The sequence below is a fragment of the Monopterus albus genome, unplaced genomic scaffold, assembly GCF_001952655.1.
Source record: "Monopterus albus unplaced genomic scaffold, M_albus_1.0 scaffold26.1, whole genome shotgun sequence".
Taxonomy (NCBI): domain Eukaryota; kingdom Metazoa; phylum Chordata; class Actinopteri; order Synbranchiformes; family Synbranchidae; genus Monopterus; species Monopterus albus.
This window is the reverse complement of record NW_018127906.1, coordinates 3,624,292-3,650,282: the sequence shown is the minus strand read 5'-3', so window position 1 is coordinate 3,650,282 and position 25,991 is coordinate 3,624,292. Positions and strand designations below refer to the sequence as shown.

The 25,991-nt window shown below is 41.3% G+C and overlaps 3 protein-coding genes across 13 annotated transcripts in view; 1 reads left to right on the top strand and 2 right to left on the bottom strand.

Annotated features, from left to right (window-relative positions):
* prkg2 (protein kinase cGMP-dependent 2) overlaps positions 1 to 4,103 on the top strand; it is a 32,134-nt gene extending 28,031 nt beyond the window's left edge. For all 4 annotated transcript variants that reach the window (XM_020595141.1, XM_020595139.1, XM_020595140.1 and 1 more), the window contains one exon: positions 235 to 4,103. In XM_020595141.1, coding sequence (XP_020450797.1) covers positions 235 to 330 — 96 coding nt within the window. In that variant the 3' untranslated portion in view covers positions 331 to 4,103. The remainder of the gene's footprint in view (positions 1 to 234) is intronic.
* cfap299 (cilia and flagella associated protein 299) overlaps positions 1 to 25,991 on the bottom strand; it is an 86,470-nt gene that overhangs the window by 12,287 nt on the left and 48,192 nt on the right. Inside the window, exons 5-7 of one of the 8 annotated variants that reach the window (XM_020595149.1) lie at positions 16,572 to 16,701; positions 16,399 to 16,475; positions 13,783 to 13,813 (exon numbers count right to left, since the gene is read on the bottom strand). In XM_020595149.1, coding sequence (XP_020450805.1) covers positions 16,413 to 16,475; positions 16,572 to 16,701 — 193 coding nt within the window. In that variant the 3' untranslated portion in view covers positions 13,783 to 13,813; positions 16,399 to 16,412. The other 7 variants (XM_020595150.1, XM_020595146.1, XM_020595151.1 and 4 more) reach the window with 7 other exon arrangements.
* bmp3 (bone morphogenetic protein 3) lies at positions 4,082 to 9,122 on the bottom strand. Its single transcript, XM_020595144.1, has 3 exons — positions 8,454 to 9,122; positions 6,329 to 7,254; positions 4,082 to 4,295 (listed from the first exon to the last, which is right to left on the bottom strand). The coding sequence occupies exons 1-3, from the start codon at positions 8,728 to 8,730 to the stop codon at positions 4,104 to 4,106; spliced, it is 1,395 nt and encodes a 464-aa protein (XP_020450800.1). The 5' UTR covers positions 8,731 to 9,122; the 3' UTR covers positions 4,082 to 4,103.

The following is a 25,991-nucleotide window of genomic DNA, read 5'->3' as shown; positions in this document are numbered from 1 at the left end:
TTATGTATTGCCCTGTTAACATATTATTGAGTTTACAATAAACATGTGGAAACAATGTTTCTAGTGCTCCTCACAGACAGCATCAGTCCACCATAAACTACCTCATGATTATGAATTTACCTTAAAAAAGGCTATTTTGAATTCCGGTGTTCAAACAATGGTGTTCCATTACTGTTCAGTGACTCAGGAGGTATCTAAGGAGTGAACCTCTCCTCGTCTTCTCTTCCCCAACAGCTCACAGGACCAACAGATCACAGCTACTTCGACAGCTACCCTCCAGATGAGGACAGCCCTCCTGAAGAGCTCTCTGGGTGGGACATGGACTTCTAAGACCTTCTGCTCCATCTTACCATTTGTTTCTTCTATTGCACACCCTAACAACAACAATTCACAGGCAAAACGAGTTTTCAGGTGACCTTACCTCACCCCCGACAGGCACAGTGGAGGCCCTCAGGTTCTGGGAACCAGTAGCTGATGTCAGCCGCTTACTTTGTTTACTTAAGATGTTTCAACACAAACAAACAGATCTGAGTTTGACTGTGAAGTTTAAAAGTTTATAATGTAACCATCACAGTTGTTTTTGGCAGTGCATCGTCCTGGCACAGTGGATAAAAGTCACCTAACTCAGCTGGCAGCGTTTGTGGGTGGGAAGCCGGTGAGGGATCTAGCCCTTGTTGCTGCATTACCAACTCTTTCCGGATTGTTGGAGCACCTGTTCAAAGTGAAGTAGAAAAAACACCTGTGTGCTTACTTTACTTTTTAAAACTCGATTAGAATTCAACTGAAGTCTTTTTAAACCGGTTCATGCCATGCCATGTCAGGCCTGGACTTTGCCTGATAATTAAAATGAGGCTTCATTCAACTTTATACATTTACCCTGACACCACATGCACTTATCAGACAAAATACCAGTGAGTGACATGTCTTCCCAAAGAGAAAAGAGGCACTAAGACCCTGCCTCTCCACGTAGACGTACAGCAGCAGAAATGTAACCAACCTGATCAAAGCTTGTTTGAATGTTTTAGACCTCGTGTTCACGGAACACTTTTAGCTCTGGAACACATCAAATGGATCTCAATTTAAAAAAGCATAATTTAAAAAGAAATATTTGTAAAATGCAGTAATCCTATAATGATATGCTTTATTACATATTTTAAACTTCCTGTGTCTAGTGCAACCCTACAAAATATGTTCTGTACCTGTACATAAAATGTAACAGCTGACTTTTTGGGGCGGAAAGCAAACCAATAGTTATACTGTACATATGTTTCTACATTTTGCTATTGAATTTCATAATTATTTATCTTGTATTTTATGCAGAATGGTACCAAGGGAGAAACAAAGGAAATACATTGGGAATATTTTGCTTCGGGCGTGTGTTGTTTTATGCTACAATCCTTCAAAGCCTTCATTTTTAGAAACCAACAAATCTTTGACAGATCCGAGTCTTGCATAGTTTTATTCATTTGTTTGAATGGTTGGTGAGGAGGATCAGAACTCAGAGGGAGAGGAGGCCTTTAAACAGTTCACCACTCTCTCACATCAGTAGTGATAAACATCCATCACAGATACAGAGACCATTGACATGTCAGAGCTTTAGTCCCCTTCTCCCTGACCACAACTCTACAAGATATGCAAGTACAGAAAATAAATAGATGCATGTTAAAGTTCATTTCCATATACAAATATATTTTGTGAAGCTTATTGTACAAGCATTTCTTTTTTTTTACCTACTACCACCATAACATTTACAAGATCGGACTGAACAGTGAAGTAGAGGAAGCTCCTATAAACTGCTGCTATACTGAACTGTGTATAGGTGTCTTTGATGCTCACGCTCCCAAAGACATTAGTGAAGTTTAGACCCAGGTTCAGTCTCAAATGCAGCAAACGCTAAGGCCCCATCATCACCTGTCATTTCTGCACAACCAGAGGAGGCCACTCCCTTCTACACCATGTATTACTACAATGTGTACTGGCACAAGATGATGACGCAGAAACTAGAGGAGGCATCAGTACAAAATGTGTAAGGGCAGACAATCTGTCCTTAGCTACTGACACAACATAATATCTCTAATGTATCAAAATGTGAATGATTTGAAATACACTGTCAGTCATACTTATCAATCGAATATGCACCATGATCACTCAGGGCAGGTTATCCAGTACCATAGGGTATTCTCAGCGCTTTGCTTTGACCTCAGCTTCACTGCAAACTGAGCTCAGTTCTCTCAATAAATCAAATCCCTCGACTCCAAAAGCACGTCCATCTCGAAGAGACATTAAAATGTCATCAACATTAAGTGAGTGAGCTATATACAAAATCAATGTACAGGTTTATAGAAATAAAGAATTCAGTCCATTTTCTCCGGGTAAATATTTGGTTTGATGAAATGAACACTGATGCACAACCTGGGGCAGCCTCACCACGTGAACTGCTCTTCAAGGTGTTACCTGTTGTCTGATGTTAACCTGACACAAAGTACAGGTGATCAAATAGCACAGCCCATTTACGACGTATAAAATCCGCACTATACAGTCATATTAATATTAAAGGCTTATAAAGAATCAAAAGATCAGTTCTCCCCGATCATTCAATATAATATATGTTTTGCTCATCATCTTGTTTTTTTTTAATGAAAATCAGTTGAAAAAACTCTGAAAACTGTTTTCAATATTTTGAGGGATGCTGGCACATAATGCACAGCGCAGTTTGCTTTTTTCTTTATTTCCATCTTCACTTTACATAAGCAGAAGCACCTTGCCACCAGAGGAACCCGTTCACTGTAAACCACGGTTACTTTTTTCCTGGAAGCTAAAAACACAATAGCTTTTAGAGGCTTAAGGACATGAAATCAAGGTGTAAAGCAGATTTTGAACCCATCTCAACCTCAAAAACCAAAACGGATGAGCCTTAAGGATATGTAAAGCAAAACTGATTCCAGACCAGCAGTGTATACTGATGTGATAAAACAGATTTCTGACAGTTGATCGTCGTTTTTCTTCATAAATGTTGTTCTATGCTGTAAATTCAACACGTAATTTTAACAATGCCTGATACCAGGCTCATTAAAATCACTACTATTAATCCCTGATGCTTGCCAAGTCCCATGATTTATTTGGTTTCTTCAGAACTGATCAGGTCCAACAAGGCTTTCCACACAAGCATCGAGTGGCTTTCAGAGTCCTGTGGTTTTGGCACTTACAATAAACACATGATGACAGCACTTGTTCTACTTGTAAGGCTTTTTTCTTGGCAAAGCAACGGGATCTCCTCAAACACTCCCTTATGCAGTTCTTAACGAAGACCCCAAATGGAAAGTAGCTTACTCCTCTGTATATAATAAACTCTTAAAATGTGGGTTCTGTACAACATTAGAGCAGTGAACATGAATGTAAAATGATCTACCAGCTATGTCACAATTCTGGCTTCAGACTCTAATATATCTCTCTATAGCAGCCAAGCCAATAATTATACAATAACTTCTCATATAGTGAGTAACAGTGATAGTACAGACATAAATTCATACACAAGGTAACAAAAAACATGCAAGTGCGAGCAGAGGTGACTTTGTGGTAATGACCAGACAATTTCAAGCTCTGAAGGAGACAAAGATGAGAACGACCCCCCTCAGAGGCATCAGTTCAAACTGAAATCATTTTTCCTGAATAGTAATTTTTCCTTCAGTTTCTGTCTCTCTAATGCCTCAGTCGGTATCTTTATAGTGTGTCTTGCTAGTGAGTTTGTGATTGCATTCACCCTGCTGTGACCCAACAGATAGGTGAGCAGCAATGAAGACATAAAGAACAACAGTGTTGTCGGTGGTGAAACTGGAGCATGGAGATGTGACTTCCTGTTCCAGTTACCGTCCACGAGGAAAACTCACACGATCCACTCCTTCCCGCGAACAGACAGGCCTTTTCACCTCAAACAACAGGCAGAACTCTCCTCCAGTGCAAAAGGGAAGCTGTGTTCACTGTATGTTTGTACTTGAGTGAGAGTATGGCTAAAAAACAGGAGGCTTGGCTGCATGTATTGATTTGGTTTTTTATCTGTGTGACATACATTTTATGCAAAGAGGTGTTGAAGGCTAAAAAAAAAACTATCTACAGGCGCAGGAATCTACAGTCATGTTTGGGTAGACTTTCAGCACCACGTTCTTGTCGTCATCGAAGAAGAGGATGCTGAGGGATGACATCTTCTCTGGGACGCAGCACGGCTCGGGGATTCCTGGGACGACGCCCACTGCCCGCACTATGCTCTGGATGGTGGCATGGTTAGAGGGCTTCAGAGCCTGAAGCAAAGGAACAGAAAGGATTATACAACCATATCAAGAAATTCATTTTAAAATTCATCCAGAAAGAATATGGCACAATAATTCTGAGGAGCAAAAGTCCACTACCAAAATGTTTTTCTTTGATAATATTCAGTAACTCTTTTGTTGTTTTCATAGTTTTGGCCATTATTCTTGCTGGTAACTAAGGGCAGAGACAAACAAGCTGATGTGAAAGAACTAGCAGTGACATAGGCCGACTGTTGTGTCGCTTCATGTAGTCTTTATCTGGGCCAGTCAAATTGAAAAGCGGCACTTGAACACACCAAACAGACTACAGCCAACAGCCAACTAGCATGTATGTTGTGCGCCTGCGTGAGAGAAATAACTCTCCCTACCAGCAGGTGGCGGTGTCTGTATTCACCATTCAGAAAGAGTCATCCCTCTTTTGTCGTAGTGAGGTTGTTATCTGAGCGACTGCTTTGGTGAGCTCCAATAAAATGAAGGTCAAATCTATGAAAATCAGTTACAATACACTAGACTCTTCTGTTAAGAGAGTGCCTGGAGGATCCTTTAGCTCTTTATGTTTTATTACAGCATTTATCCTTTGAACAACACAGCAGCCAAAATCAATCAGTATACCTATAATAAAACACAATGAACAGAATAGAGTTCGGTGCATCCATCATGCAGCTGCAGGCAGATCAGCACCTACCAGTTCACTACTGATCAGCTGCTTCATATTTTAGCAGGATCTAAAAGGTGGCATGCACCATAAACGAAGCACAGCACCTACTAATATGAGCTATTTGGCAGCTTCTAAAGCTTTAGCATGACAAAGAAGATGCAACATCAAAGGTCATCACAGGCCTGTCAGACTGAGCAGCAAACCTGCAGGACAGGGAGGGGGCTGCCTCGGGCCCTGGCTCCTCCTTCTGGGACTAATTGCATTCAACTACAAATGCTGGCGACTCCGAGGTGATGAATTAAGTAGAAGGAACTCATGCATTCTGGCCAGGTTTAAAATACCGGTGCTGTTATCTTGTCACGGGGCCACAAGCTACAAGGGGAGCTGAGGTTTAACATCAGGTGACACACAAGCTGCTTTTGTTCCTCACCTCTTTGATTGATCTGTCAGATCTATAAAGCCTGTGTGTCGCCTGCATCTGGAGAAGAATTTTCAAAAATGGCATGGATTACTTCAGTTGCTTCTTTCAGCATCCTTGTTTGTTTCCCCTGAGCACGGTTTGAATGTCGGGGTCATGCATCTGAGCAGGACCATTTTTCATCTAAATGACATCACCTAGAGTCTGACCACTTTTCCCACATGTTTACATCAATCAGATTCCACTTTGGACTAAACTGGTTTGTTAAATTATTTAAATTTAGCCCTGATGCATACTGTATCTTCAAAGGCTTGATGATCTTAATTTCTAAGATGTCCTGTACTGTAGAAGATGAAGGAGAACTTCTGGCACTGCCATCATGTCTCAGCAGTTGAAAATTAAAGCAAATGATATCAATTTCTGCCTGTTTTTTGGCACTATCATCTGTAATATAAGACAGATTGGCTTCAGGGACTTCTGATGTTAATGATATCCAAGCTCACATAATACAGAGCTGTAACATCAACTTAAGCTGAAAGCTTAATGGCCAGATGTGCTCACAGCTCAACATAGCCTGTTCTATTTACACAGTGTATACTTTATTGCATGAAAAGAGCACACAGTTTGAATGTTAGTGAAGAAACAAAACCAGGTTACAAGAAGTGCTGGGCCACGGCCTGAAGTGTAACCTGGTGGCTCAGGGGTTCACATCCCTTCAGACCTGTGACCCCTAAAGCAAAGCAACGCCTACTTGTTTAGGGGCCGGAAGAAGTAAAATTACAGTGAAGTGACCAAGAAAAAAGCTGGAAAAAAATCTTGCATAGCATTAATGCTTTGACTGCCTTCCTGTTATCATGCAACCACTCAAATTTGTCACAAAACCTCTCGAAGGCCCTGACACCAGCTTGGTTTCACTGCAGATGTGCACTACAAGGCTCTGACTCTTACCTTTGGCATAGGGAACTGACAAGACCCTGAGCAGTAGTAGGCATCAAATGACTTAGGTGATATAATCCATTCACTCCATCCAATGTCTGCAAAGTCCACTTTCAGGTACCTCCGTGCACAGTTCTTGGGCTCGTTCCACTGCTTCTTTCGTGCCTTTTTAATCATCTGCTCATCAAACTGCAGTAGAGGCATCTTGTGCCGCTGAGTCTTGCGTGTCTTTTTACGTGGCCGACGGGCCTGCTTGTTTTCAAAAGGTTCATATGGACTCGTCTCGTCCCACGTAGTTGTCTCATATGGATATTCGGGCCCAGGAAGCTCATTGTTTTGCAACGGGAGCAGAACATTCACTGAGCGCCTGTGTCTGGGCTGCAGGCGTTGTTGTTCTGTGTTATTTCGCTCACGCAGTCCCAGTTTATGGAAGCTGTGTGAAATGGAGCCCTCCCCTACCAGCGAGTGGTGTCTCTGGAGGGTGGCTACCACACTTTCAGGTTCTGCTATGGCAGAGTCATTGGCATAGACCAGGATGTAGGGTGAGCGGTCTGACAGCAGCTCCTTCCACGGCCGGGGCCCTTGTGAAGCTACATCGATTCCAATCAGCAGCTCATCATGGTGTTTGGCCTGGCTCACCACACGCGTTATATCCTTCCATTGCCAAGATATGAAGTCCCTGTACAGGGTGGACACATTGACTCGAAAGTGTCCAAGAGTCCTCATCTTGTTATCCACAGAGGCGAAACTCCAGATAACTATGTGGATGTGGCTGTGCCTCCGGGGGCCATGGCGGTCGCAGCTTTTGGCCATGGAACAACCCTGAGTGCTGTTCTGAAGGTCTCCGATGTAGTAATGAAGAGTGGCTGAGAGAATGTCTTCTGACTTGGTGAGGGAGGTGAGGTTGAAAATCTGCAGCTGCTTCTTGTTTATAGTACCTGTGTATACAGTGAGTATTATTATTTCCACAATGCAACACAGTTGTACAGGATTTCAAAAACTAAACATAGCTATCCCTGCATTAAGTAAATAATAACATTACAGATTAAATAAGAAGAAGATGAAATAAAAGGAAAATAGGTGTATGAACATATATAAATATTTACATAAGTTTCCAGCCTGAACCAGTGGTTGGTTTAAATCAAGTAAAGGGACATTTCAGACAAAAAACAAACAGAACTCTGTCAGTCATGCAGGCAAGATAGTGCTTCTGGAAAGAAAGTAATATTTCAGTGCATTAAGAAATATAATTGAAATATCCACTGTAGTGAGGTGACGGCAAAACTTTCAAATTGTCTCCAGAGTTATTATAACCCCAACTTAACTGTATGTCTAGATACCATTAGGGATAAGTGGAACAAAACATTAATAATTTGGGTGAACTAACCCTTTATATGCTGTGATATGCAGCAATCAGGCGATAGGAGGCAGCATCATCTAACAAACTTTGACCCCGAGTGGAAACTGGTCTTCTCTATTAGTGCCCATGCCCAAGTGCTAATAACAGGCGTAGCATGTAAACACGCTAGAGCTTATACGATTAACGATGCTCACGGAGGAAGCAAATAAAAGCACATGAAATGCACAAGGCCGCTGCTGGGAATTCTTTCCAAGTCTGCTGCAACACAGACAGGCTGTGCAGCTGCGGGCTGGAGGTGGAATCTATCCACACTATCTGATAGTGAAATCTTTAGGTATGGAAACTATCGTGTCGGCAAGATGCACGCACAGATCTGATACGGAGTCTTTGCTTCTGGCACAGGAAAGGGGTAACAGGTTTATCCCATTTCCATGACTGGATCAACAGGTGTACGTCAGTTTCAGCTCAGCAAGTGGCACACATTTTCAAGAGTGTTTGTTGTTTTTTAAGTCAATAAGAAAATTAATTTAGGACAATATTCATCAACTTAAACGAATCGATGCGCATTTTTAAAAACTGTACCTAAATTGCGCACACGCTCCATAAAAAACAAAGCCAGGGACACTTGAACAGATAGATCCAACAGAACAGGGCATAACGAGGTGTTACCAGATCCAGTTTACATTCCCGAAATGTATAGAATTACACATGCATGTATGCACTCCCTAGATAGAAAGAACCCCGTATTTTAAAATGCGTAAAACACTGGATACATACCCCAGTGCGCTTTGAAACTGCGCACAGTGTTGCCGTCCTTAAAGGGAAATCCAGCCCGGTTGTACTTCGCGTAAAGCATCTGCATGTGCTCCGTCACTGTATCCTGTAAAAGCAGATCCTGGTCTTCTTTCGCGATGTCTTTCGTATTCACCGAATGCGTAAAATCCACCTTTCGTCTGTCTGTGAAACTGTCTGTTTTCAGCATCGCACCGTATCCAACGCACAGATAACTCCAACCGTAAAGCAGCACGACCACAAACCGAGAATAGAGAGCCATGCTTGAGGCAAAGCGAAGGTAGTAAGAGAAAATATAATGGTTGTAGAAAACCTAGCACGTGTCCAAAAGTGGTCCCTATATCCGAAAAGACATAGCATCACCTGAGGAGGAGTCCTCTGTAACAAAACGATACCATCACCTTTGACACCAGTCACAGCAAGAGAGCAAGGCGGGCAGCAGGAGATAGGACTTATCCACTTGTCTCTCTGTTTTGATGAGTTGCAGGTCTTAACGTGCTACAGATAGCAGATGTTAAAAGTTGCGGTACATAGCAGAAGATGCAATACTGCAGGAGAACTAAGCTGCTAAAGCAGCGACGCACTTGGTTTTATATTCGAGCTCTGAGCTGATTTCAGGACAGGCAGTCAACCGTCCTCCGTCTCAGCTTTCATTGAAGGTAAAGCATGTTGTGCTTGGTATTATAGGGCTTGAGGGACCAGCTGGGTATTCCTCTCTCTCTCTCGCTCACTCACCCTCACACACACACACACACACACACACACACACACACACACACACACACACACACACACACGAGAGAGAGAGAGAGAGAGTTTCCTGTTTAAGATACTTTTACGCACATTCAGCCTGGGGACAAATTACCTCATGTTATCAAGAGCCGAAGGAAGCCATTTTGTCAGTTGATTCGAGACTGATTAAAAATATTAAAAGGACATTCCACCGATTTTTTGAACTGATTTTAATATCCAAACTGCTCCCACAGAACAGACCCTAAATGCGTAATTTATACTCTGCAAAGCTGTGCGTGTGGGTCGCACTGCTGAACAAAGCAGCTTAACGCCGGCATTAAAGGCTCTCTCTGCCTTCTAGTTTAGTTCAGTGGAGTTAAGCGCACACATCCTGTACTATCGCCGTCTGATCCGGATGCTGTACTGTGACAATCCCCCCCTGGACTTCTCTTTCAGGGGCACTCAGGAGGAAATGATTAGGGCATCTCCCCGCCCTTGGACATCTGATGGCAATAATATTAGCATGCCATGTTCTTCTTAGCAGTCAACACGCTGAACAGACTTAACCTCTTCAACTGGAGATGGACAGGAGAGCATCAATCTAAACAACAGTAAAGCAAAAGCAGAACCAAGACAACTGGAAGTAAGGCAGATTAATCAGCCAGTCAGTGCACTACTCTTCACACCTGTGGTCCATATTTAAAATAAAGTAGGAAATCATAACTAGTACACCTTCTAAAATCTAAATTTATGTGTTATAATAAGGCCTGTTGAACTTTATGAAGTGCCTCTGCCTGGATGTTTGCCAGTGTAAAACCTAATTTATTATCAGCACTGAAAGAGCTCATCAACACCCTCATCATAAATCAGAGGTGTTGCTTCCAGCTCATTAAAATGATCATTTTATGTACATATGAATTAGACATTTTTGCTTTCACCATGTCAGTGTTTTGCTTCACATTCAGTTGCAGCACTACATGAAGACATACCAACCAAGTAAGGTGAAACTGAGAGCCTGTTACATGGAGAAGGCTGAATACTGCCTGTGGTATCTAAGGCCCAGTTTAGCCTGAATCCACCACGTTACCTTGTGTATAACTAGGGGCAGGTCAGACCTCAGACAAATAAAACAATACTGCAGTTAAAACCCCAGCAGCTTAAAAGCCCTGTAAAGATGAAGAGAGATAGAACCATTTAAATTAGACTTTACTGTGAAACGATTACTATTTACAGACACATGATTTGTCTGGGTGAGATCCACTAACTCCGTTTTTGGATTTGGTCTTCCACAGAGGCAAGGCACATTAAAAGTGGCCTGTTCAAGAGATACTTGCTTGTTTGTCAGTCCACTGGCATTTTAAATAGCCTTTTTCCATGTGCACATCTGCTGTTGTAACTGGTACGTGTTTGGACTGACCAGTGACTGATGCCACTTTCAGGGAGGGAGCGCTGAGCGGGCTGTTCCATCACTGTCACTGGGCCACATGCATGAGCTGCGGTCTATAAATCTAAACAGCTGTAGTGCAGGGTGCGCTGTTCATTCGCCACCCGGCTAGAGATCTTACTACCCAGACACGGCTGAGATAGTCAGGGGGACAGTTTGTTGCCTCCAGGGTAAATCTGGGCTTTCAGAAAGAGGTCAACACAATCCTTCAGCCAAATTTGAATGTACTTCTCATCCTTGTTCATCCAGTTAGTTTTGTTGAGACAATAGCAAAGACAAACCAGTTTATTCAGAGGTGTCTTAACGTGACCAGCTCAAAAGTGGAGTTTAAAAACATACTTAACAGCAAAAACATTTAGAGAAAGAAATGCAAAAGTTAAATTACAATTCATCTGACACCTGTTCACCCAGTCAGTCATGTTGGTTAATTACTCCTTCAGACTTTTCACAGACCTCATCACCATCACCCCAACATAAACCCAGAAATCCACTGACTAAAAAAGCCAGAAACCAGAAACCCCATTTCCCAAACTCCCACTTTTACAGAACCAGAACCCACATGCCCATGTCAACGTGTTTCCATGAGGCCGCCAGGGCCCGATCCAGCGAGAACAGACACACACATGCAGCCAGAGGAAGGCTGCTCTGGTATCAGGGTGGCCGAGAGACAGAGGTTTGTGACTGAATGAGCTAATCTGTTTAAACCTCATTACTTTCAGAAAGAATTTTCGGCAGAGTGGATGCAGGGAAAATAAATACAAGGGCTCATTAAGTATGACTGCCACTGTCAGTTAAAAGGGATAGATCATTTTAGGAAATTTGTGTTTTAGCCAAGAGTTACATGAAAAAAAAACAGTGCCACTCTTATACCTGTGGATTAGATATTAAGCTACATGAATTTAGCTTACTGTGAAGAATGGGAGCTAATGGAAACAGCCAGCACCGCTTTGTGCAAGGTAAATTAAAAATACAGTGATTATAGAGAATCCAGGAAGTCTCCATGCTCCCGGGCCAATAAATAGGCCATCACAACCCATTGTAAAACCCCAACTTTGGTTTTTGTGCACATTAAACAAACAAAAAGAGTTAATTAGTGAGCCTTAGAAGAGCTAGTAGGTAGAAACAGCTTGCCTTTGGAGATGCAAGCTGTTTCCTTACATTTCCAGTCTTTATGCTAGGCTCAGCTAACTAACTCCTGGTTGTATTTTTGCTTTTATTTCACTAAAGTTGGTCACAGAGAGGCGTACAGGAAGCAGGGAGGGAGAGGAGGAGACCTGTGACAATCATCCTCTGCTGGACTTGAACCACAGATGGAAACCACTCGGCTATTGGGGTGCCAGCTGGTTATATTTTTATAATTATAACAGAGTCGTGATAGATGTGAGTTCTTGCCAAACTTTATTCCCCAAGTGAAATATGATTTAGTTGTTTTTGATGCCAGTTTGTAAGTGATAGCACCTCTATCTACTCAGCCCAACCGGTCAAGACAGAAGGCCGCCCACCTGTCGGAGGGCTCCTCCGTTAAAGCAGCACTGTCACCAAGTGCTGCTTGGGAGGGTTGTTGGGTTTTCTTCCATAATACTGTAGGTCTAGACTTTACAGTGTACCGTGTCCTGGGATGATTTTTGTTGTGATTTGGTGCCATAGAAATAACATGGAATTGAACTTCATTGAACAAAAAGATAAAAAAATATTTTTAGCTGTACATTCATGTGGGAGATGTTGAATGTGAAACTATTGCTGAATTTTCATTTTCACTTAAGTGTTTTGAGGAGCAATTAAAACTGGGGAAAGTGCACTGCATTACTTTTACCTTGTGCATATACATCGTACAACAATTCATATATTCACTGAAAGTTAAGCCTCCATGTACAATCTTGCAGTTTAATGAACAGGTACTATTTTTGTACAGTGTATATTCAGCAAACAGTCTAGTCACACATCTGTCTTTAGTCTCTTTTTTATTTTTGTCTGTTTATATTTGTATACTTTATTTAGTTGATTAAGCTTTTGTATATAATTTGGCCTTTAATTGTATTGCTTCTTATCATCTCATTTTTTGTGATTTATGTGAATATTTGCAACAGTTTAATAAAGTTATCTATCTATCTATCTATCTATCTATCAGCTCTACTTAGGTTTGGACAGAACGGCCTCCACAGAGCTGGTACATGTGCAGGATGTTGCTTTGTGACTAAATGGAAAAAGTCTTTTCACCCTGAACTCTGTGTCTGCAGAGTCCACAGAAAACAAATTTTCAAACAAATAACAAGAGTCTGTAATTTGTTACCTTATAGACATAGATAATGTTACCTGTGGTGGGACTGATTTCGACCATATGTTTCAAGAACAAATGGAAAGCATATAAATCCAGAAATCAAAAGGGAAGAAGCTGCTAAACATCTTCTGTAGAAGGTGATTTGTAGAGTTGTCTTCCATTAAAAATGCCACAGTGAATGACTAATATGTAAATGATAGAGCACTTTGATGTCCTGTAAAGTGTGCCTTGCATCTGGGAACATGCGGAAAGCTTTAAGCCCATTACCATTTCTTGCGGTCCAGTTGGAGCTACCGCAGCCTGGGGGAGGACATGAACGCAACCCCCACCATCTTTCAAACTTGTTATGCCTTTAGTTTGTTTAGACAAACAGCTCAAAACATGCCAGGTCAGACGATGGGATGAGCCCAGGGTCCCTGAGCAGGTTACATCCCCTTGACTAAGGCTGAAGGTCTGGCAATGCCAAACACACTGAGCCAAGTGGGCCTCGGTCCTCAGTAGAGGGAATAAAGAAGACTTTAAGATAAAAAACAAATTTACAATAAAGCTGTTTTGTAACTTCACAGGAGGATAATGTCACAAATCTAAAGTAACATCTACAAAAAGTCCAAGTTGTGGCACTAGTCCGTCCAGCTCTTCCTCTGGGAATCCTCAGTGTAGTGCCATCTTTCCACTGGAGCACCTCCACCCATGCATGATATGAGGGGAACAGTTTGTAAATGGTTTAACTTCATCGACTCAGTCAAATTAGAGGCTTCCAGAGCTCTCCGTGCTCGTGTCGGCAGCAGCCTCTGAAGCTCAGACTGTCCTGATGTTGTGGTCATAGATGACGACATGGATGTAGAGGTCTGACTGCAGGCACGTCCTGCTGGAGTCCTCACCAGGACCAGACTGGAACCCAGCACAGTTAGAGCAGTGAGCAGGGCTTGTTTGGACACTGTCATCTACAGCCCATAAAGGTGCATTCAAACTAAATACAAAGCAAATTATCACATAACTTCATACATCAGTGTTTTTGCCATCTGTGCTATATGTGTGTTAGTGTGACAGTCTAGGCTTGGACTGAACTCAAAACTGGACAAGAAGTCAAGTTCTCTCTGGCATTTTTCTAATTTCTTTGCTTTTACGTCATAAAAAGACGGATTTTGCATTTCGGGTCATGAGAATACATCGGTCCATGTCAGCACATGTGCCTGTCAATTGACTTTATATACTGTGCTTTTCTATTTTCTGCAAAATTTGTTTCACTATCCGTTTGATTGTACCTTGGCACTGAGGTTTTTTGTGGCATTAAGCAATATTTGACCACTAGGGAGCAGAGAGTTCTAAAGCAGTTACCCTCCTAACAGACCGATGCCTTTTCAAGTTGTTGAACATGTTAACAAATAAGTTGTTTCCTTGGGTTGCATGTGGTGATCATCCACAGGGGCAGTACACAGACATGGCTGTTTCCCTTATACTTGTAAGTACAACTTGTATCACAGACACTGCGTTCTTAGGATTTGTGAAATGTGCACATTATCTGTGAACCTCTGCATCATGTGGGTACCCAGAGATGTTTACACCGCCCCCAAAAATTATACATTTAGCTACAATCTGATACATAGATATTCCACTTTTTAAACAAGCAGGTCCCTATTTTTTTGGTTAGTGCTAGAAAGTAAGTTTATCTGGGCTTGTTTACTGAAAACAGCTGTTTATGGTTTCATATAGGGGTTAACTAGATCCATAAGACTCAACTATACAATGTGTGTTTAATTAGAGAACCAAAGCTCTGAACAAAGAGAAGCTGAAAGCTGTCACATAGTCACATAGTTGGTGCTAATTCTACAAACGCCACCTTTTCCATTACATAGAATCATTAGATTCAGTGCTAGTGTAAAAAAAATCTCTTAATGCAGGCTTAAAATGTGAAAGCTTCCTTAGAGTATGTTAGCAATTAAACAAAACCACAGAAATCCAGAACACATCTCTTTATAGTAACAGGTATAGAATATTAAACATGAGGTCAAGTGCAGCATAATTTGACAGTGACTGTCACTGTTCATTTTCCAGGATATGTTGTGTTACTTTAAGTGTCAAAACTGACACAGCTCCAGCACTAAGATGTAAAGCCATCAGCAGCTGGGAACATTTACTTAGAGCTAAGTGTGTCAAAAAGCTCCTAGTGGGAGTGGATCCGTAGCTACAGAACTATTCAACTCAATTTACAGTTTCCTCAGACACGCTTGTGGGTCTCCTGAAAAGCGAGGCAGTTTTTCTTTGCAAGTTCAAAAGAGCATCAATAAAAATAGACTAATAGAAAATGACTCCATAGGCACATTAATAGAAAATAGGAAACACTGGGTGAACTAAATGATGAGCATCTGTTTTTACAGAAACCAAAATGTGTCATCAATGTCATCGGTTTTTCTCAAACTTTTACTTAGATTAAATCAAACCATTGTCATAACTGAAATATGACAACCCTCCACCCCCTTACCCACTTTTTGGCCAGATCAGAAAATGTGGTCATGGTATGACAAAGGCAGAAAAACAAACAAACCACCCAAAAAGAGTTGATGTGAGCCTTGATTTTGGAACGTTCCCCTGCGGATCTGTGGCCACATAAGCAGCTAGTGAGCTCATGTTCGGTTAAGAGCTGAATGGTTCTGTGCTGCTCCATGCCGAACCAATCCGGGCTGAGCTGGGTTCTGGGCACACGGGTGGTTTGCTGTGTCTGGCTTTCTCTGCCTTCTCTTGTGTTTTTAATAGACAGCCTGGTTGGGGCGGTGCTTGACCGCAGCTAGAGCACTGTGCTGCCATTTTGACGCTTGGCCTCAAAAACGCAGTCCCCACAGCTCTGTCTGCAATTTCAAAATAGTTCAGCCCCACCACCGACCTCCCTACTCCCCAGCAAAGAGGGAAAGTGGAGAAAAAAAACCACTGTCTGTCAGTTGTTCTTCTTCCCGGGTCCCCGTCGGACTGTGAGTGTGGAGGAAGCACCTGTCTCGACCCCTTGATCCTCCATGTTTTTGTGCAGGTGGAAAGCAAGTATCTTTCCCTCCCACTTTCTTTCTCTCTCCCTCCCCAACTGTTTCTCATGCCTTGTTAAAAATAACTTTTAACAGAGAGCATTTTTGCAGCCGATGATTAAATCTGGGAACAATGTGAGAAAGTAAGAACATGGAATGCAACATAAGGGCCCAGGCCATATTAAACAAACAGGATGTGGTGGATTAGTCACCTGAGCCACAAGAACAATAACTTCATTTTTAAAGAAGCCCCCTTTGCAGCCAAACAACGTTGAAAAGAGCTTTTTGCTTTATAGCCTTTTTGAACTGTGGTTGCTTGAACCAAACCTGACGGGACCTGTTGGTACTCGAGGGTTTGGGCCAGGTTCAGGTCCAGTCATGTAGGCCAAACTTTAGGCTGCACGGCTGGAGCATTTATGTGTCTGCTTTGTTTAATGACAAGTGGAAAATCACCCTACATACCCAATGCATCAGGCTCAGGCCAGGTTCGAACGTTGCATTCTCAGGTACAGGTCGTGCTCGGATATAAATACATGGCCCTATCCATGTTAAGGTGAACTGATGTAAGTAACAGAACCTTTTTGTCTCCATTAAACTTAAAAACAAAGCAGGACAAAGCACCAACAACAACCTACCAAGGGGTCCACGTTCAGAATCTTCTTGTCCCTCTTGTTCTTAAAGAGAAGGCCATTAGGGTCATCATAAATCACCTCAAAGTTAGGGCTGGATGTGGACATGGACACCTGTGTCTTCCAGTTGCAGTAACTGTAGAGAAAAGATCATAGTAACTGTTAGATGACTGCGGTGAAGCTGTTGTTGTTGATTTAAAGTGCATTTAAACAGTGAAGGATTATCAAGAACATTCACTGTCCGATGGCTCCATTAGTGAGAACACATCTGGGAACAAAGTTATTTGGGAAGAATTATTTACAGAATTATTATTTTTGCTGTTTTTTTAAACATCTCTTTTAAACTTCCGACATATGGTAAGGCACACACAGCAGTTTTGTGTTACACTGGCTGTGCTGGCTGGCTACTGGGTTTGTTACTGATTTTATAGAGCCCACATGGACATATTGCTTAAGAGAAACACATGTGAAACCCATGTATTTCAGTGAAAGGATGCATATATTTTTGTGTTGTAGCTGAAAATAGGTCAGCTTTAGACGAGACGCCAGGCAAACCAAGTAGTGGATCCTCTCTCTCTCCCTCGCCCTCTGTTGCACCTTTGGTTTCACGGTCTAAACAGAGCCTTTAATATACAGCAGGGGAGGAGGATGAATGAAATAGACAATCATCTCACTTCCAGACATTTCTGGCCGAAATGCTCCAACCACAAAGCGAGTCAAAATGCTTGACTGAATTTCATTTTTAGATTGTATTGTGATTGGCTGGTCAGATTGCTGCATAACATAACACAAAATGGAAAGATAGGGCATCATCATGTTATATATGCAGCAATGCAAATCAAAGTGGCTGAGACCGTGTGGATATCAAATGGTCTGTGGTGCCTTTTAGTGTTTGCACATTGGATAACAGGCTTTGACTTTAATCTTTCTTCTTAAGATTAAATACTAATAATAACACATTCTGTATATGTTTGCGTGCTGTAAGATTGGTCAGTTAGTGCCGTGTTCTAAATGACCATCTGGCATTCTGCTTTTTTGGAAAAAAACCAACACAAGCACCACATTGAGGTCATGACTGAGCAGGTTTCATGGAGGAAAGAAAACTTCATGGATTACTGAGCATTACACAGCCATTATAATCAATATTGAACAGCAAGTTATAAAAGAATTTGCTTTGCAAAAGAGAAAAGAGTAATGGATCTTTTGTAGCGGAGTCTGTTTCCAATTCGATCTTTGGGGTGCTATGTTGGAGTTCACCGAGCCAGGGAGCAAAGTAAAGCTGTGGCTAATAAGGAACTGAAACCGAAGAAAGGGTTGAATTCCAAAATAAATGATCTCTTAATATAAAGCATCCGATTGGATCCTGCTCTGTTTTAGGTTGTGTTATTTTTGATACAGCGGAGCAGTGGTGTGCAGGTTTGTGACAGTGCAAACACGTTCAGACTCTCAGACTACAATAAAATATTTAAAAAGTGCATTAACTCAAGGCAGAAATGTATTAACATTTCAGTTTGATATGTCATTAGGTTTTATTCTTTCATGTCCGTAATCAAGTACAGATCCCTCACACAGTTCACCCCAAGCAAGTTTTAGTATCGATTTGACATTCCCTCACCAGATAATTGTCAGATCCTCTCTTTCTCATGTTTGGTGTTAAAATATCTCACACTTGTCCCATTGCTGTATCAAAAGTAGGCGGTTCACCATGGAATAAAAGTGGTCGACCAAAACTATGTTAATTATATGGGATTTTGGTAGAAATGGTCACTGGTTGAGAACTGAAAAGATCTCGTTACATTAGTGCTGGGCCGGTTTGTTACACTTGGTTTTATCTGGTTTTGTCTATTCAGTTCTTGGATGTTTGAGCCTGTTTTATAAAAGCCTAACCAGGGACAGTGGCTGTAAATTACCTCTTAGATGCCCAATATGCATTGCATGAGTGTCACAATGTTTAGTTGTATGTGTCCCTGAAAAATAAATAACAAATAAAAAAAAAAAAACTGTATTGTTCCCATGTAGAGGTTGAATTCAGCATGACCTTTTCATCTGAGGGAAGTCTGAAAATTGGGTTAACATCATTTAAAAAACTTTAAAAACCATATAAAACTAGGTGGGTGACACAGTGGTGCAGTGGTGAGTGCTATTGCTTCATAAGGTTCCAGGTTCAATCCTCATGCCTGACCAGGGTCTTTCTGTGTGGACTTTACCTTCTCTCTGTGCCTGCCATCCTCTATAGGATTAACGGTATAGATGAATCAACTGTGTCATCAGGTTTTACTTTAGGTTAATTACATTGAAACACCTTTAGGCAGCAAACCACCTCTTCTTTGCGTTGTACAACTTATTATTCTGAATCGTGACATATTTCTCAGGTAGCGATACCTTATTTTGAAACATCTTATCCAAAAACCAGCTATTATTATCACCATGAAACCTTTAATCATATGGATTTAAATTTGAGAAAGGTTCTCACAAAAAAGTCCCAGTAAGTTTTTTAACATGTAAAGACAACAAAACCTAAATGGCACAATTGCAATAACTAGTTTGAATACTGCTATAGCGAATGATAAGTAATAAATAAGACACTGTAAGAAACTTTACAGAGCTGTACTCTCCAGGCAATAGTGCAATTTTGTGTCTTTGCCATTTTCAGTGGTTCATATTAATAGCTTTTCACATCACTAGCAACACAACTTCACATGTCACACTCTGAGGGGCCGAAGGTTGCTTTAGGGGGCCTTGGCTATTCCACCAGCAGCAGTTAGTGGTCCAAGAAGAGAGTTGGGCCTCAGGCAAGAGGCTCAGTGTAAATCTGGGAAGAGGCGCATTGTGTTTGGGGACTCAGTGGGCTGAAGCTACAGCAGCAAGCTGTAAATATGGGACCACACTGCAGGCTATATTTCACTTGCCCTGATGCTTTACTGGAGCTAATACATGATGAACAGCGCATATAAAGTATTATTGACCCACATGGAGTAAAACGCATCTCAGAATGATTGCATTTACATTGTGAAACCTCAACAATCTTTGGTTGTTTGGCTGGTGTCAAGATGGTTTCTGAAGGACCTGTTTCGAGATCAGGATCTCTAGTGGCACATAAACTTGTTTGCAAATACCCATTTGCATTTAAGCCATAAAAATATTTCCTGACTGCAACATATTGAGCCTGCTTTCTACAAATTAAGTAAACATATAGTACAAGCAATATAAAAACTAACCCATATGGCCATTCCAAAACCCACAGACCCCTTCCATGCAATTTTGGGAAAAGTAAATTCATAGTTTTGCAGAATGAACAGTTTTTGAATAGCTATGAAGAGGGCCAGGTATTCCAGCCAACATCAAGAGTGACTGATTTTACTACTGGTATCCTGGCAGCATGGATTTCCTGGACTGGTCACTTGTCATATTCCCAAAGACAGTATTCAGAACAAGGGGTAAGGATGGTTTCCAACCCCAAACTCTAAATGCAGGCCAGATTTAAAGACTACAAATTCAAACCAAAGCACTCAACAGACATTAAACATACAATTAGATAATCAAAATAAGACTGTTAAATTAATAAACAGACAGAAAAATATATATAAATACACGGTCTTAACTATATAAAACACTATAAGGAGAGTGTTAAAATAAAAATGTGTGGAATGACGCATCGCTTAGCGTCCAGACTTGAAAGACTTGACCTGGACTTGCAATCAAGCACTTGAGACATGACACTTACTTTGTCTGACAGACCTGGGACCTTTGTTTCAGTTGATTTTGACTAGAGACTTGATTTTAACTCATCTTGATGGATGTAACTTGATAATTGACATTTCAGATGTCTGAGTTACAACTTGAGTTGAATGATCTTGACTTGTTCCAATTAGCTTTTAGGGTGTACTCACACCAGGCAATCCGTAATGTGCCTGAGCACATTTGACCACAAAGTCCAATTCGTTTGACTAGTGTTAACGCTCCGTGCCCTGGCCTACTTGGAAGAGGTGGGCCCGGGCATGGTTCAACTGGACTCAGGCACAGTACACACTGTTTACAGTGTGTGATGTAACGCACAGAATATACTATATACTATCCGAGAGCGCTCCTCTTCAGCTGCATTATGGTGACGTAAGTGTGCTCTGACCTGGGTCATTTCAAATGCAGCCTGAGTGCAGGCCAGTGGGGGAGTGGGGAATGGGAACAGTGTTGCTCAGGCACAGTACAAGGCAACCGTGCCTAGTGCGGGTACATCTTTAAAATAAGTTTTGACCTGAAATTTGAGATTTGACTTGAACTTGTTTCAAATCACTTAAGACTTGACATAGACTTGGCTTGAATTATCTAAAACTAGCCTGGGATTTGTCTTGATTGACTTCATCTTGTGTCTTGAATTGTACTTGTCTCCAGTGACTTGAGACTTGACTTGAAGCTTGACTTGGTTGGTCTTGATTGCATTTGACCTGAGACATGCCTTGGACCTGAGACTAGACTTGGTTCAAGTTGACGTGAGACCTGATTTAGACTAGTTTTTTCTGACTTTAACTTAAGACTTGACTCCCAAAGGATCCCCGATAAAATAGGCGGAGCAAGAACACCAGGTTTTTTAAGGTGTACTTGATTGGATGCAGACTTTGAATTGGAACAGCACTCGGGCTGTGACTGATGATGTTTTACAAGTCCGCACGGACACAAGTACAGAGAAGAATGCATATTGGAAAACGCCCTGTGTGTTTATTGCGCTGCGGTCCACCACGTAATATGTTTGCGTGGGAACTCGTATTTGAAAAAATGTTCCACACTCAAAGCGAGCCTACTGTTAAGTGCTATTAAAGACTGAATTCAATACACATCTGCACCAAACTAAAGTCCTGTACTGAAACAGTTTGGCACAAACAGCCTATGTGTTCCTTTACACCCCTATACAGTACAATACAAGGAATTTTGGACCACATGACACCGTCTCTCAGGTTTCTGTCAGTCACCTTCTGCCAGATTTCAAAGTCATCTTCCACTCCAGGAAACACATGCACTGGACGCCTCTGAACAGCCCAAACTGTGTGGGGAAATACACTGATCCATAAAATTATAAGGTATGATAGAACAAGAGGTTTGGCAATTTTCTCTGAAGTTACCAACAGAGATGAGAAAAGTAGATTTAGAAGACCACTGCAATGGGCCAGCTATAAAAACAAAGTGAGGTTTTCCCCTTAAAAATTAGAGAAAATTTACATTGTCTGAGACCTGCTTTCAGTAATATGCATACCTCTTCTCTTTGTAAAGAAAATCTGGCAGTGTTTCAGTGACCATTTCTACCAAAATCCCATATAATAATTAACATAGTTTTGGTCGGCCACCTTATTCCACGGTGAACCGCCTACTTTTGATACAGCAATGGGACACGTGTGAGATATTTGAACACCAAACATGAGAAAGACTGATGGAAAGTGTAAGCAATTTCGTTCATACGTTGCGGGGATGTGTTTATTAGGCAGGCTTTCCTCACTGTCCCATATGAACCATCACCACAGCAACTAACTGTGTGGTCACAAAGAAAGCTCCAGCAGCTGGATGGCACCACACCCAGACACATGGACCAGTAAAAGTGTAAGAACCTGGATTTGGTGGAAACAATGACAGTGCTCTCAGCACTGGTTCGTGGTTCCCTGCGCATCTTTCATAGCTGTTTGACACGTGCACGTGTCCTTTCACTTTCCACAGTCACCATGCTGAGCTCTATTGTTATCTCCGGGCGGTCATTATCCAGGATAATGTCAACAGTCTCATTATAGGGCTCAGAGGATGGGAGCTCTTTGTGCTGGATGATATATATCATAAGCGATCAAATACCTCGCATGTGTATTCATTTAGCATTTTTTCCTGTAGTGGCTGAAGAATTTAAGCCCAGTAACTTTCTAAATTAAATGGTTGCAGTGTAAATCAAACAGGCATCTTCAGTGTTAAGAGGCAGAGCACAACGGCTTGAATTTACTGTTAAGTCTTCTGAGGGTGTCGTGGGTCTGATTCAACAACAAATCATGGAATGTGCTGGTGGGTAGTTAGATATGGTGTTGTCAACTGGACACAGCCCATCTATGCGCTGTATTTACCTGCATACACTTGTTTTGTTTGTTGCTGAAATTATTTAGATCTCACTTTACTTAATTTCTGCTCCCTGATCTCAGCTCTTGGTTCAGGAGCTAAGACTAGTTAGCAGCTGTCAGCAGATGACACAAACACTGCAGATGAATCAGTATTTGTTAAGTGTGTACTCAAACTGAGCACTAAAGTGGACATTTGGACACAGTAGAAGCATCTGCTATTGTATGCAGCTGTATAGGTTAGGGTCAGTAGTATGGTATTAGTGTAGTGTAGTCTCTCTCTTTTTTTTTAAATTAACTTCCAGATGTATGCAAGTTGATTGATCTATAATGAATAATGAGCGTGATCCCCCCCAAAATGGCGCATTTACCACAAACACCTTTGTTACACCTTCACATTCCCTATAGAGCTGAAAGAACATGTTAATTAATCAAACAACAAAAATCAAACCCAGGTTCCTGGATCAAGGATCTTAAATGTGAAGATTTACAGCTTCTTAATTTTAAAGCCAGATGAAAATGTTGACTCATTAAAAGTATAGTCAAAATTATCGTAAACACTTTCATAAACTACTCAATGAATCAAGACAATAACAGAATAATGAGTAATAAAGATAATCAGTGATCGCCTTTTTGTAGCAGAAAAAAAAAACTTTGGATCCACAGAAACAAAATCTTGGTGAGAACTAGTTACATCAAAAACTATGGACATTTATTTTAATATATTTTTGGTGAAAACCAAAAACATCCTTAAACAACTTTATCAACCTTAAAATATACATACATTACACATATATTGAGCACATTACAACATGTATTTACAAGTGTGACACCACTGTGTACATTTCATGTCTTAGTTTGCCCTCAAGTCTTCCAGCTACAGAATCACACACACAATATGCCAGAGCAATTACATAAGGCAGTGACACATCTGGGTGTGTGTATCCCATATTCCATCTGACTGGAGCTCAAGAGGCTAATGGTGCCTCGAGCAGCTGGTGAAAGAGATCAGGGGTGAACCTCTGTAAAATGGACACGGAAAAATACAGATGACCGCAAAATATATACAGTATACTCTTATTTAAAGAATCACACACATTGATGATGAAAGTTCTATTCAGATAGGACATGATAAAGAGTGTGAAATCTTAATTACACGGCCAACACGGACAGAATGGCCGGTTAAACTTGGCAGGAGGTCTCTGTTGTTCATACTGCTGGTGGAACATGGAGTTAATCCATCAAACACAGTAAAAACAGTATCAGGAATGAGAACAAACAGTCCAATTGGATTGGACCATGATGATCCAGCTAATGAAGTATGTGCACGCCATGTGTGAAGCTCAACACATGACATGAAATGTTTCATCTTACTAGCAAATATTTATCAAGCTGGCAAACTCTACTGCGACAGAACACCCTGCGGACCCCAGCGGAGCTCGGACACAATGCTTCAGGCCGAGCCACTAAATCACCTTTGGAGCTGGAACAGTTTCTCTTTTGTATTAGAAGATAATAAAATAGGACAGCAGTGCAAATATTTTCATAGCAAAAAATGAAGCCAGACACACAGGTGCATTACAGAGGCAGTATGGCTTTGGAGGAGGCATGTGCTGTGTTTCAGTGTAGCAGATCCTTCAAGTTCAGTGGTTCAGGCTGTTGCCAAATGCACGCAGGATATAGAGCGAGAAAAGCTTTGTATAATACAGCTTTTCAAAAAGCTGCTTGAATTTCAGAGATTCACTGAGTAATAGAAGGTATGCCAGATGTAAACCAGTGTATTTGTACTATAGTTAAGGAGGATACAGAAAAAAATCGTGAGCTCAGTGAGTAACAATTTAAAGAGGGAAAGAATCAGAAGTAGACTATATGTCAGATGTTGCCCAGTATCTTAAAAGTCTGTACTAAACACAGGGGCTGAAGAGAGGGAGCGATAGAGAGAGGAAGGAGGGGAACAACCAGAATGCATAAACAGATGGTCACTTTGCTTGGGGAACATTAAATAGACATCAGAGATGCTGGAGGCACATCTGGAGCGGCAGGAAGCTGGGTGCATGGAGCTGCAGGTCTGTGGGATAATTAGATGAGGGTCAGGACTTCAGTGTGTGTGTGTGTGTGTGTGTGTGTCTATGTCAAAAACTCACAACAAAGAGAAAATAGACAAAAATAAAGATGTAGCTTTTAAACACACAATGTACATTTTGCGGCGTTACTCCCTACATGTGCAGTGTCAGATTCTGGTTTCATTAAATTTACTTCCTGGCTTCACCCACAGTTTGGCCTGAGGTCACTTGACCTAAAACAGACCAGTGAATCTGACAGTTACTGCCTCCCTAAGGCACTTACACAGTCTAATAAAGCTACAGTCACTTAAAAGTTTGTAATTATTGCACATTTTTATCAATTATTATCACTGAGAAAAGTGTAGTTTCATTAATATCATTACCAGTATTGCTCCTATTGTTACATGGCTTTGTGTTGGTAGCTGCTTCTTCAATGTAAACCTCCTGTAGATGCAACATGGAAAATGATTGATTTACTTTACCAGGTTTTGCAGGAGGTCAGAGCCTTACAACATACAGTATGTCTTTACAAATGATGTTTATATGACCCACCCACCCAGTGTGCCTGCTAAAGTCAAGCCATATTCAACAGATTTTTGCTCCTTATATAGAGTCAATGCAAACACAAAGATCCTGGAGGTGGCAGAGTGTAGAAGAGGAAGACAACCACACTACAGTATTACCAAAAACAAATGTGTGAGTGAGTGCAACTCTGTCAGACATAATCTGACTAACATCTCTATGAGCCACTGGCTTAGGGTTCTTATACAGCAAATGACCGAAAACAAAGGCCCAAATAAATAAATAAAAACAAGTAAAGAAATAAATTAAAGCCAAGAAAGTCAAGCCAAGACAAACTGCACTGTGATATGCTCTTAAATGATAACATGCATTTTAGGTTGGAAATGAAGGGAAGCCTTCCAATGTGTTTAAAAAGTTGAAACGTTTTGAACATAATCCTATGTTGTTACAAAATGTGGAACTTTAAGAAGGAATGAGTTGAAAGGAGAAAAGCTTGGCGCGTTCAGTAAATAAAAATGAGTTTTCCACATTGCAATGCTGGAGCAGAGAAATGCTTTATATTTTACATAATGAATATTTTCTCTGATCAATTCATTTGTCTTATTGTTTCTTAAATTACGATACTTTGCAGTGGCCCAAAGGAAAAAAAGCAGTAGCTCCCTGGGGCAGTCTGTGTATGTGAACCTATCCACCCCTCCTGCTGGAGGTGGGAGGTGGAGGCCAGAGTTGGTGCTGGTGTCGCTGCTCTGGGTTCCTTGTGG

What these genes read in the sequence shown, in the direction of transcription:
- bmp3 (XM_020595144.1), bottom strand. Translation starts at nt 8,730, where the DNA reads ATGGCTCTCTATTCTCGGTTTGTGGTCGTGCTGCTTTACGGTTGGAGT. An exon ending in CAGTTTCAAAGCGCACTGGG is followed by an intron (nt 7,255 to 8,453) that starts GTATGTATCCAG and finishes CTGTATACACAG; the next exon opens with GTACTATAAACAAGAAGCAG. An exon ending in GTCAGTTCCCTATGCCAAAG is followed by an intron (nt 4,296 to 6,328) that starts GTAAGAGTCAGA and finishes CCTTTGCTTCAG; the next exon opens with GCTCTGAAGCCCTCTAACCA.